We start from the raw sequence: 13,919 nt of genomic DNA on the forward strand, positions 1-13,919 counted from the left end.
AGAAATAAATTAGGAAAAAAAAATTTTTTGGGTTCTTATTAAAAATGTATGAGATATTTTTTTATTTTTTTTTTGAATTTTTGTGTTGAGTGTTCACTGACGTGTGAAAAGAGTACCCACATGACTATATTTTAAAAATAAAAAAATTCTAAAGAAAAAAATTTTGTAATTTTGTAATTTCGAAAATCACTTTGAATATAGGCATGTGGGTACTCTTTTTACAGGAAATTGTATCATTTACACGTATGTCATATAAATTTAAGTCAAAAAATTTTATTTAAGAATTTCTTAATTAAAATCAACACGACAGTCATCGAATTTTTAAAAAATTATAATTTTTATTTCGCCTAGAGATCGAAGTACAGATTTAAATTTATTAATAAAAAATATAAATATATAAATGTAAAAATATAATTTAAAAATAAAAATACAAAAATACCACGTAAAAATAAAGAACAATAAATTTAATTTCCAAAAACAAAAAAAAATATAAAAAGAAATTTTATTTTTGTTATTTAGTACAAAATAAAAATGTCTGAATATCATGTATGTTAAACACATATACTATAAATGATAATAAACAAACAGATACTAAAAGGCGATTGGTAACAAGTAACGAGTGATATCATCATCACATCAGTACCAAACACCAGACTATGACCTCATACCAATTAAATTGTCCCTGAATTAAATTCACTATATATTTATTTTATATTTATCTATTTATTTCAATCAATCAAAAAAAAAAAAATAATAACAATAATGATATGAACAATTGATTTTTATCGACATATATATATGTATGACATAAACATGAATAAAAACCTTGACATATAGATTGTTAAGTATTAAAGAGACAAGATGATTTTTAAATATTTATATAGAGGTGAAAGTTTATTGTGGGATAGTTAAGAATGTACATACATGTACGTTATATATATATATACATGGATTTTATTTCTAGTCTATGTGATGGATGCATTCGAGAGATTCATTTATATATATATGTACATATAAATATGTGTGTATTGGTAGTTATTTATTATATGTATGTCTCTTTCACTTACTGCTATGTAGATATATACATATATTCTTATATATATGTTATATGTTATTATTTACACGCACATTCTATACCTTAGAAGTATAGTACACTAGATTGGAGTTAATACTCTCAGTTACTGTATTACTGTCTGATAAACAACATCCGTAACTTCAAGCTACATTTTATTTATGGAATTTATTTATTTTTTGGTTCAAGTTTAAAAAATTATAGCGGAAGCTTAAAAAAAAAATTATTTAAATTCAAAATTTTATAAATTTTTTTTCCTTGTGGAACATTCGGAAATTGTAAGATTGGTGAGTTTTATATTTACATATATATATTTATATATATTTGTTTGCTGAATAGAGAGTATTTTAGACGTTGGGGTGAGATGGGTCGTGTAAATATTTTGGTTTAGAAGTGAAAATTTATTTTTCCTCGATGTAAGAAATTTAAATTTTTCTTTGAAGGTGTGAATTTGAGAAGTTGGTAAAATGGGTTGGGGTCAAAATTACGTTGAATTCATACTTTGTTATTAAATACTCTGTTCAAAATATTATTTCGAACAACGTAAAGAATATTATATTCTAAGTCGTATGTATTATATGTTGAGTTCAAGATACACATTTACTAGAACACTAGAAGAAAAGTAAACAAATATATATCGAATTTTATGACCTTAGGTACTTAGGTCGATGGATTGAGGTCCATGTTCTAAGTAACTGCAAGACGATATGTTTTTCTTCATACTGCACTCATATATGTATATTTTGAACTTGTACATCTATATTTCAGAAAGAGAGAAGAGGTTGTTAGGCTTCACTGTTAAATAATATTAAAAGAAAAGCTAGTCTACACTAAGCTCAATACCTCTAGAGTAGACACATCTTTAAGCGCACATTTTTTAGAGAATAGTTTTTCGTTTGTTTGATAAATTGATTTGTTAAAATTCACCTAAATTTCTAACAAATTAGATTTTAATTTTTTGGCAGTTGGAATTGAAACAAAAAAATATTTCGATTTCTAATTAGGGGATATATAGAAATTTTCATAGGCTTTTAGATGCTAGTTTTAAAACTGGAGTAAAATGGGAGCGTAAAATTGAATAATTATGTTTTAATGATATTTTTTATTGCATAATTAAATTGAATTTAAATATTGTGACCGTCAGAATCTACAAGAATTTTGATAACTATTTTTATCATTTTTAAATTTTAAAGTAATTAAATAATTATTGAAATCTAACTTTCACTAAAATTAATATTAATCTCAATTTATAAATTGAAAAAAAAATAACAGACTAATTTTTTTGTGAAAAAGAAAAAATCTTCTAATTTGCTTATAATTTTAATAAATTTCAATTCCATTTATTCTTTATAATATTTACTATAGACCCCCCTAATTAAACAACTGAATTCGACCGAATTAAAAATTTTAATTCTGTTATATTCTGTTCAATTCCGCAAAACAGACTTCAACTGAATTGAAAATTTGAATTTGAATTAAGCAGAATAAAACCGATTTAAAAATTTCAAATTCGTTCTAATTCGGATTCAGAACCAGAAATTGGAGAATTATTTTCGAATTAATCAGAATTAAACCGAATAGAATTATTTAAATTCGTTTTAATTCAGACAAATTCTGGTTTTCCTACCGAATTAGACAGAATTCATTTTTAAGTTAGGTACCGAATTAACAGAATTTATCTGAATTAAATAGAATTAAAAATTTAATTCTGTTTAATTCGATCGAATTCAGTTGTTTAATCAGGGTCAGTAATTCAATTAAATTAGATAATATAAATAAATATGTATATATACATAACATACACTACAAAATAATAATATTATTTATTGTATATATTGATAAATAACATAATCGTAATCGTAATTGTGATTGTAATTGGTAATTTCATTGATAAGTACTACTTATTTACTTAATGACCTGCCTCAACACAATAATTTTACAATCAATTTAAACTTTGGCAAATTAAAGTGACTTTTAAATACTTCTATTAAATATTTACGTTAACCAACTATATATATACATATACATAAAATAATGTAGATACAATTTTAAAGTAATAATATAGCTTTAAAGTCTTTGGCAACGGAAAACATACATTATCTTTAGTTTTAGTTTCATTCACACGCTCGTCTGTTGATCTATTTGAGGAAACCTACAATTTACGGAAATATTATTATTATTATTATGAGCTGTTTGTTTAAGGAATGAATTAAAAACATTTAAAATTTATCAACAATATATATGGGGCATTCCACGCCAAATCGACCACTTACATTTTGGAACCCGACTCCCTTGAATTTAGCGAAAAACTTTTTCTCATTTTCTACTCCATCAAAAACATTTCTCTGAACTTTTTAAAATTTTTCTTCCGATCACAAAAAAGTTATGAATTTTTTCATTAAAATAAATGGTAATCATCAAATAATTTTGCATTTCTTTTTTTAAAAGAAGAAAAAAATGAAAGACAACTTTGAATAATTCTTTTAAAATTTTTTTTTTCAAAAGGTAAATTTAAAAATGAAAATTTTGAAAAAAAAAAAACTTCCTGATAAATCGTAATTATAAAGTTAATAAAAAAGCCTTTTTTTTTTTAATTCATAATTTTTTATTGGTTGGGTAAAAAAAATTCTGAAAAACATTTTTAATGGGGTAGAAAATGAGGAAGAATTTTCAGCCAAATTGAGGGAGTCGGGTTCCAAAGTGTCAATTTGACGTGGAATGCTCCATATACACTGCGTAAAAAATTTTCAGAGTAAACGCGAATTACATTCGTAGAAATTTTTTTTTATATATTTAATCCCCACGGAGTGAAGTTTAATCCTAATGGGAATTATATCAATAATAAAACTCCGGATCAGAGTAAAAGCGGATTGAAATAAAAATCACATTACTGGTAAAAAAAAAAACTCCGTATGTAAAGTGATTTTTTTAACACTTCGTAACTCTGAATGATGGAGTAATTAATGGGTTGGATAATTTCCATATTTACTTGAAATTCCCTCCCAATTTTTTACAGTGTAAACTTTTAAAAATAATCCTTGAAATTTAAAACAAATAAATTAAAGTTAAAATCAGTCATGAATGTAAAATATAAATAAAGTTATTCATATACTTTATTTTTTCATAATTTTAAATTTTATAGCAAGACTTCAATAAACTCATAATTATAAAAAAACTAATTAAGTTTTTTCAAAAAAAGTTAGTACTGTATTTTGAAAGTTTTTTAAATTTAAATCCAACTCAATATTTTTGTTAACTACCCCGTGTAAAAACAAATCATTGAAAAAAGGTTGAAAAAGTGTTGACTATTCCAAACTTCAAAACGTAACACAGCTACGAACTTTTTTTGAACGATTTTTAAACTTCTGAAAATTCAAAGAAGAAAACATTTGACTTAATATTTTTAGACTATTTTGTAAATTTATTTGACTTTCCATTAAAAGTGATAAATTTTATCATTTTTTTTCAGTGGAAAATACGGTCAGTAAAAACTGATTTTTATTTATTTCTGACCTTTTTTTTCTTTGCTTTCTTTAATTTGAATTTTCTAAAGTTTGAAAAAAAGTTGATCGTTGTGTCATATTTTAAAGTTTAGAATATTCAACAATTTTTTGATTTTTATTTGACAATTTTTTATTTTTACGAGTCATAGAACATATATTTTTAAATAGTCACATTGTATTTTCATTAAAAATTCAGCTTTAATTTTTTTAATTATGTCAACAAATTCATATTCATATAAAATTAATAAATTTGCACGATAATTACCTTTGAAAATCCATAAAATTCTTAAAAGTATTAATAAAATTTTGAATTTTAATTCAAATTTATTTATCAGAAGCTTAGAGTATTTGTTTGTTTATTTTTTTTTCTTTTTCAAGTAAAAAATGATAATTTAAATGTATGGGTTTCGAGATCAATGAACGAGGAGGTGTTTAAAAATAAAATTGAATTTTTAAGTTCGAGATCAACGTCTGATAATTTTCTTCCTGTAAAATAGCGATGGATGAGATTCATCATGGGTTACCAAGCGTTAAATTTCATGCTAGGATTCACATAATAAATTTAAAGTTATATTAGTGTATTTATAATGTAAGAAAGTAAAAAAAAAGAAAAACAAACACAAGTGTATGGTAATTATAGATATGTATAAATAGGTTTAAATTAGAGTATGGTAATTTCTATGAATACTTTTATTTGTAGAAAACATTTCAGTTGAGAAAACAGGAAAAAGTAAGCTGCAATATTTTGGCGTCGATAAGAAATTATTATGATTCCTCATGTAAAAAGAATTCGTTTCGAAAAAATTAAAAAAAAGTTCGACACGTGGAACTTCTAAACTTGAAACAGATTATGACTTCAAGTGAAACTTTTTTAGGACTTTGGTAATTTTGATAGTAAAAAAAAAGTTTATCTAGAATTTTATATAAGTGGAATTTGAGTCGAATAATAATGTTTTTAAAACATATTTTTCAAAACCTAATTTTACTAAATTTTACCCTCGTTCCGAAAAAATTTCAAAAAACCTCAAATTTGAAACTTTTTTATGAAGGTTTTTTTGATTCTTATGAGGCTATTGATTTCCAATACGAACTTTTTTCGGAACGAGGGTAAAATGTAGTAAAATTATGGACCTGAAGATCGGAACGTTTTTCGCGTAACAAAAATGAAAAAAAATTCATGTAATTCGAAACAGGTAATTGGGGGTGGTCTGCAATTTTTGGTTGACATACTAGCATCAATGCGAAAAATTTCAAAAATCTAGATCCAATAGAATTTTTACTTTTTTTTCATTATTTTCGTTCTGCGAAAACGTTCCAATCTTTAGGGACATGTAAAACTACGTTTTAATGTTGAAAAATTCGTTCTTTATTGACTCAAATTTTGCTCATATAAAATTCTGGTGACACGCTTAGATATCCGTGGACAAAATATCCGCGACAAAACATCCATCAGACAAAATATACACTGTTAGAAGTATTTATTTGAGCCAAATAAATATTTGTTAATAATTAATAAATGATTTATTAAATGAGATTTATTTGGGCCAAATAAGCCATTTCTTAATAGTTAATAAATGGCTTATTTGAATAGAAAGAAATGACACGTGATGTTAATTAAGTAAGGTTATGACAAATATTTTATAAGACTGTTTAATTTTATTTTTTTAAAGAAAATAATACACACAATTAATGTTAATTGAAGATAAAAATTATTATACAAAAGATAAAAAAAAAATGAAATTTTATAATAAATTTTTACTAACAATCACACTCATTCCATTCAAAGTTATAACCTGAACTTCATGTGTCATTTCTTTCTATTCAAATAAGCCATTTATTAACTATTAAGAAATGGCTTATTTGGCTCAAATAAATCTCATTTAATAAATCATTTATTAACTATTAATAAATCTTATTTGGCTCAAATAAATACTTCTAACAGTGTACGTAGAAAAAAAATCTGTAAACAAAGTATCCGTAAAAAACTTCAATTGATTACATATTACGTCAATTTTTAGGATATTCTGTCCGTAGATATTTTATTGCACACACCAAAAATTCGTGAAAAAAGGGCGCTATGTTTCACACCTATTTATGTATGTATCAATCATATGTATTTTCGTATGAAGTATTTAATAAATTAAATGATAAATGTTTATGAAATATGATTTTAATAACTTTCTTCTACTGTTATTTTAACTATGAAAATTTTGATTTGATGAATTCATATCTTTGGTATGTTTATTGGCAGGATATTCTGTCCGTAGATATTTTATTCATCGGATATTATTTCCGCGGATATGTTGTTACGCAACCAAAATTCTAGATAAACTTTTTTCCACTATTAAAATTAAATAAAAATTAAATAAGTTATAATCTGTCTCAAGTTTAGAAATTTCACATGTCAAGCTTATTTAAAATCTTTTTTACACGAGTTATTCGTAACTGAGCTTATTTGAGATGACGATAATTTACAAATATATATACTCGGATAAGTTGATAGATAATTAAATGCCCTTTAAAACGAATACCAACAAACCCGACTTCTGTACATTAGTCCACAAGTCATATATATATATATATATTTTTATGTATATCTTTTGGACATAAAAATAAGTCTCTCTTGTTGGTACTCGTTTTAAAGCGCATTTTATATTCTGTACAATTACGAAATTAAAATTTTTTTAAATTTTCTTTAAACATTTTGAAAAATCGAAAATTTTTATAACTGAATTTTTATTACTCAAGCGTGTAGAGAATTTAATGCTCTTTTAAACGAGTACTCACAACGCATACTTATTTTAATAAAGACAAAAGAAATACACATATTTACATATATGAATAAAAACATATGTATATCTCTGAGGCTCATAAAAATAAGTACGTCTTGTTGGTACTCGTTTGAAAAGGCATTCAATTCTCTACTTAACTGTAAGAATGCAATTTTTTTTGTCAATTATGTATTACTTGTTTGATTAAAATTCTTCATAGAATAAATGGATTTTCTTTTAAATGTCTATTCTGACTCATATTTATGTGTTGAACAATTAAAATGATAAAGATATGAATCTTGACGTTTCTGAAGGCTATTTTAGTTAATTAAATAAAATATTAATAAAAACCAAAATCATTTAAATCTTAAAAGTTTGTTTGACGTACAACATATTTACTCCGCAGCACAAATGCCTTTGAATTTATCAAATCATAAGTAAAGATCTTGGAGGAATTCTCATGTCTCAAAGTATCTATGTACACAACAAAACAACTCTGCCAAGTTCTTTGGCCAGGCATTTCAACATAAAATACAAATGCACTGCACACTGATCCACTTGATCCTAAACAGCATCATATCGTAAATCACACACGTGTACACAATTTCCGTCTTAGTCTTTCCACTAGCTCATCTTCTTTGTTCTTTTGAATCTTTCAACAGCTATTATAAGCTCTACATTTTTCCCATGTCTCCGGCCCTCTTCAAAAACTATAAATATATACATACTGCATGTAAAATATATGTTTTTCATTAAAATTATTGTTGGATCAATGTTTTGTACGAAATTTCCTCTGAAATGAGTACCCACATGACTATAATCAAAATAAAAAAATGTATATATGTATATATTTTATTTTTAACTACAAACATTTTTTTTATCAAGTACATAAATACCCACTTTCTATAGAATCAAATAATCATTAAAAATTAATAAATAAAAAAAAACGAATTCAATAAATTTTTTGTCAAAATTATAAAATTTTCAAAAAATTTTTTTAAGTCAAAATCAATACCATATATATATCATGGACATAATTTCCTTTGGAAAGAGTACCCACAAGCCTATATTCAATGTAATTTTAAAATTAGTAAATTTCAAATTTTTGTTTTCGATGATTTTTTATTTTTTATCAAAATATAGTCATGTGGGTACTCGTTCTTTTCAGGATGAAATTCTTAACACCAATAAAAAACAATCATTTTTTTTTCTCCAAATTCTATTCTCAAAACTATAAAAATAACAATTAAAAAAAATTAATTTCTTTATCACCCATTTAATTTAAAAAAAGTAATGAAATGGGCTTCCCATCATCACCAGCATCAACGACATCTAGCGTCCATGACAATGACCCAGAAATACCAACCAAAAATTTTTCTCAACTCAATTCTCACCTCAATTCTCTTAGAAATGAATTATTTTAAAAATCAGGGCTTAGTCGCATTTAATTTAAATCAAACTATCGATACTTTTATAATGTCTTCGACCTTAAAAAATAAAATGATTGAAAAATAAAAAAAATGATTGGGCAGTTGTTAGTTCACAAGAAGGCCAGTGGCCGCGCTCTTTTAGTTTGTTATAAATAATTCCAAGCTCGACTGATGATGTCCAAGTATAGACCTTTGGGTGGGTGCCAGTTAACTGACGAGGCTTTAGCTATTTTCTGACTGACTAAAACTCTTAAACATCTTCTCTCTCATATTTAAATTGTCTTGTAGATGTGTTTCTACAACAGCGACAACTCGCGGATAGTTACTTGCTAGTCAAGACCAATTGGTCATTCTCATCATCCTTCAATTAAATATCACCATCCCCATTACCAACGCACTTTTCGCAGTTCGCGGTCCGCGACTCCCGACTGCGGACGCGGACCACGGATTTATTTTTTTAACTTTCATAGCATTGTACCTAAAGGTCTTAAGAGCTAAGAATATATATTAAAATATATGATTAGATATGTTGAGATATTTTTAGATCCTTTTCCCGGTTAGTTAAGAATGACCTTGATGCTTGGGAAAGACCTTGATATTATGGACAAAATATTATTATTTTTATTTTATATTATTATCTAACAGTAATAAAATATTATTACGATTGTAATTAATATTCATTTAAATTATTTCTTATTTTATTTTTTATTTTACGTTAATGACTTGGACATAGACTGACTGACGGGTCACGGTAAAATAAGCGTCGCGAATCGCGGAGGCAAATAGTTGGCGCCTAATGGGCCTTACCCGAGGACATCTCATGATTAAATAAACACTTTAATTTTAGAAATTAAATTACACATTGTCTTTATTATTATTACTTTATTTTTTTAAATTAATTATTAAATTTTTATACATAAATTTTGAATTTAAAAACGAATTTGGTAATTAAATAAAAGATAGAAGTGGATGTCCATTTATTTTTAGATACAAAAAATTGAATAACTGACGTATTGTTAAACTAAAAAATTTTTTGTGAAATTTAATGGAAATTGTCAAAGGTAAAATCGGTCATAAATATAATTGTAAATAAATTTATTTATATACTTTATTTTGACGTAACTTAAAATTTCCAAGTGATAAATATCATAAAAATCAAAATCATAATTTATTTTATCATATTTCATTTAAATAATTTTTTATTTATTGGCCATAAGTAAATTAATTTTAAATGATATTTATTTTAAAGCTGATAAGGTAAAAGACCTAATGCCCGGTCAATATGTATTTTTATCTACACGGAAAAAAATGAACTCTATGAATTGAGAAACGACAAGTAATATAATGATAAAGTGATCAGTAAATACTATCATTCTAAATAGTAATTCTGTAATCTATATTATTAAGAGAATAAGGAAAATTTTGTTCCCGCCATATCTATATGATAGAATTGGTTAATGTTATTGAACTTGGTATCATTAGATAAGTCTTGACTTGAATTTGTGCCTTTTCATAGTTTAAACTCTTTTTAATTGCCAAGTATTGAGAAAAATAGATTTATCTATATCATTCGAATTACATTTAAATTACGCGGGAAAAAGACGATCGTATTTATTTTATTTAAATAAATTAATACTTTAATTATTCTGTCACTAAATATGACTGAATGTCACTGAATATATAACTATATTATTTATATCGCGTTATTTATTCCAAAATGACAGATTTTTCTACTCCCTTTTGGTTTTAGGAAGCCTCTCAAAGCCAAAAAAAGTGTGCATACAAAAAAAAAGGATTCATTGACACGAAAAATCTTTACTCGCCTAAAGAAAATTTTTACTTACCCCAAGAAATTTTTTGCGATGTGAATTGAAAACAAAAATTTATTTGGAACTAGAAAAAATTACTTGGTGCAAGAAATTATTTCTTGACCAAAAAAATCTTTTCTTGCACCAAGACAATTTTTGTATTTAATTGATAATGCATAAAATTTTGTTGCGGCAAAAATTCTTTTTTTCTGCGTATTTTATAAATTTAGTAGTGATATTTGGGCAGTCACGTAATGACTGCAGGTTGCTCGTTTATAATTAAAACGAAAATAATTATAGGATAAATATTAAAATTTATTGTTTATGCAGTAATTGATATTTGAATTTAAAAATCGATTTCGATTTTAAAAATCGTAACTTGAATTTCAAAAATTTATGCCACGTATTACAAAATTTATTACTTGGAATGTCAAAATTCCTTATATTGACCCCCAAGTTCCGGGTTATAATTTCGAACACTAATTTTTGAAGTTTATATTTTTCCGCGTATATTTATAAATATATGGATTTACAAATACGTGGAGTGATCGAATTATGGATTCGGTGTAGAGTAAATGACTTGGTGTAAAAATTTTAGTGAAAATTACACCAAATATCGGGTTAAATTTAGGCGGTATGAATTAAAAATTTTTACACCGTCAAGAGTATAAATGTGTAATTTCCGATAATTTTGCGTTAAAAAAAAAACATAAAAATATTGAAATGTTCAAAATATACTATTTAATATCTAAGTAAAATCAATATAGTTATTGATTGAGTAGTTAAAAATGTTTGAAGATCATTTGTGGCTCATTAATCAAAATTATAACGAGTAACACGGAATAGTGTAAAAAAAAAGTAGATTACACCGTGTTAAAATTACACGGATGAATAATTTACATCAAGGATTTTTCACACTGCACCGCCGAGTAAAGTTCTCGGGGTCATTTTTACACAAAAATTTTTTACAGTGTGATTGGGTATTAGGTCTATCACTGTATTTATATTAAAAACCGGAATTTCAATTCAAAATTATATTATTTTATGTATAATTAGTTTATAAATACGGGGAATTTCATAGTAAGACTTTAATAAACTCAAAATTATAAAAAAATAATTAAGTTTTTTGACAAAAAAGTTAGTACTGTACTTTTAAAATTTTTTAAATTTAAATCCAACTCAATATTTTTATTAATCACAAAGAACATGAATTTCTAAATCGTCACATTGTATTATTATTAAAAATTCAGTTTTAATATCTTTAATGTTTACAAATTGATCAAATTTTAAGTGTAATTTAAATTAACTAAAAACTTAATTTACTTAATACGAAGGAAAATTATGTACCTGAAGATCGGAACGTTTTTCACACAACAAAAATGAAAATAATTCATGAAATTTGTGTCTAATGGCGAGTTAAGGGGTAGTTGGGGGTAGCTTGTAATTTTCGGGTAATGTGCGAAACGTTTACGAAATCTAGATCCAATAGATATTTTCCTTTTCATTTCTTTTTTCTTATTTTCGTTCAGCGAAAAACGTTCCGATCTTCAGGTACATTGAAAATTTTGTTAATAATTTTTATAATTACCAAAAATATTTTTTTCCTACTCATCTTATCCCTCATTAATTTTTAGTTAAAAAATAATAATTAATTTTTATGATCCTTAAATTACCAGACAATTAAAGATTTTTTGATTTTTTTTAACAAATAGATTACAAAAAAAAAAAACTAAAAATACGCACTTGTAGAAAGTCAGAAAAACTATAGGCGCAATTTAAAATTTTTTTTTTTTTTATAATTTATCGTTTTGAAAAAAACCAAAAAATTATTAAACGTCAAATAACTTCCGTTTCATTTATTTTTACATCCGCATAAAAACAAACTCAGTAATTTTATAAAAAATTCAAAATTCAAATTTTCCCGCGGTTTTCGCACTGCGCATGCGCTCCTACACTAAACTCGCCTTAACTTCCAAACAATAATTTTTAACTTTTACTAAACAAATAAACAAACAATAAATTAATCTTTAACTTTCATCTCCTATCCATCTTACCCCCACTTCAAAAAATTTAATTTCCTCAATTAAAAAATAAAACTTTTTTTAAATTCCCGTCTCTCCTACCAATGAAACAAAAACAAAAGAAAAAAAAATCATAGTTTTGTTTCCTTTTGTAGTTGAAAGGGCGCTGTCTTAGTCATCAACGACAAATCACTCACACATTACATATATTACATATATACATACATATACATATCAGTGAGTACTCTAGCGTTCATACTGTTCATACTCATTGATGTGTAATGAAAAGTGGGTGAGGTTCCATGTTAATTATTATTTTAAATTAAATAACAATAATAATAAATAAAAATAATAATAATTTGAATTTAAATTTAAATTTAAATTTAAAATTAATTAAACAAAAAAATAATAACAAACAAACACTCGATAATTTATCACTTAACTTATCATATCTATCGAGGTTATATTTTTTAAATATTTTATTGGTAAGTACAAGATGAAAAACTATAGTAATTACTATAATAATTATAATTATAATTAAATTAATTAATAAAATCAAGGTTTTTATTTCATTGAAAGTTTAAAATAAAAAAAAAAAAAACTAAACTTCCGATTTAAAATGCCAATTTGGCAGTAGTTGCACCGAAAAAAAATCAATACTATATTTAATTATATATTCTGGGGTCATATATATTTTTATAAAGTCTTATTTATATATATGTGATTGATAGTAAGGAGTAATTGGTTAAGAGAAATAAATTTAGTAATTAATTGCTCGTTGATTGAGGTTGGTTATTTTAATATAATCACTTGTGGGTTTTATTATAAATTTTAGGGTCAGGTATTAATTGATTGATTGATTAATTAATTAATTTATTTATTTATTTTGTTTATTAGACTTCAGCGTCACACAAAACGACGACGATGACAACAGCCGCTAAATTATATGGCAAAGATTTGAGTGAATATGATGATGTTGACGTTGATGAACTTTTATCTCAGTTGACGCCAGAGGAAATAAATATTTTAGCTAAAGAAGTTGATCCTGATGTAAGTTATTGATTTTTTCTTATTTATTTTTTAGAAATTATTTAAGGCAGTATCAGATGATTGCTTGAATATTTATTTAAAACAGTGATAGCGGATAAAGTATTGGAGATATGATGAAATTTATAAGAGATAAAATTGCTGGGAATTAAATTATCTACAAAAAAGGTCCTTGGTAATTTTTATGTAACTCTAATTATTTAGATGCTAGGGTCAATTTAACTTGATAATTTTTTTGTAGTGTTAATTTTATTGTAACTTGGAATT

General features: G+C 25.0%; 2 protein-coding genes across 10 annotated transcripts in view; one reads left to right on the plus strand and one right to left on the minus strand.

Moving 5' to 3' along the window:
• LOC130667779 (uncharacterized) overlaps nt 1-6,178 on the minus strand; it is a 140,564-nt gene extending 134,386 nt beyond the window's left edge. The window contains exon 1 of the mRNA XM_057469628.1: nt 6,169-6,178. The gene's annotated coding sequence lies outside the window, so the exon portion shown is untranslated. The remainder of the gene's footprint in view (nt 1-6,168) is intronic.
• LOC130667685 (tropomodulin) overlaps nt 1-13,919 on the plus strand; it is a 41,619-nt gene that overhangs the window by 11,319 nt on the left and 16,381 nt on the right. For 6 of the 9 annotated variants that reach the window (XR_008989873.1, XR_008989874.1, XR_008989875.1 and 3 more), the window contains exon 2: nt 13,503-13,655. Coding sequence is in view for 6 of the 9 variants with exons in the window: in XM_057469480.1 (XP_057325463.1) it covers nt 13,503-13,655 (153 nt within the window). In the remaining 3 variants the exon portion in view is untranslated. Of the gene's footprint in view, nt 1-1,195; nt 1,360-12,864; nt 12,898-12,917; nt 13,091-13,502; nt 13,656-13,919 lie in introns of those variants that run through there. The other 3 variants (XM_057469513.1, XM_057469495.1, XM_057469505.1) reach the window with 3 other exon arrangements.

The sequence above is a fragment of the Microplitis mediator genome, chromosome 1, assembly GCF_029852145.1.
Source record: "Microplitis mediator isolate UGA2020A chromosome 1, iyMicMedi2.1, whole genome shotgun sequence".
Classification (NCBI taxonomy): Eukaryota; Metazoa; Arthropoda; class Insecta; order Hymenoptera; family Braconidae; genus Microplitis; species Microplitis mediator.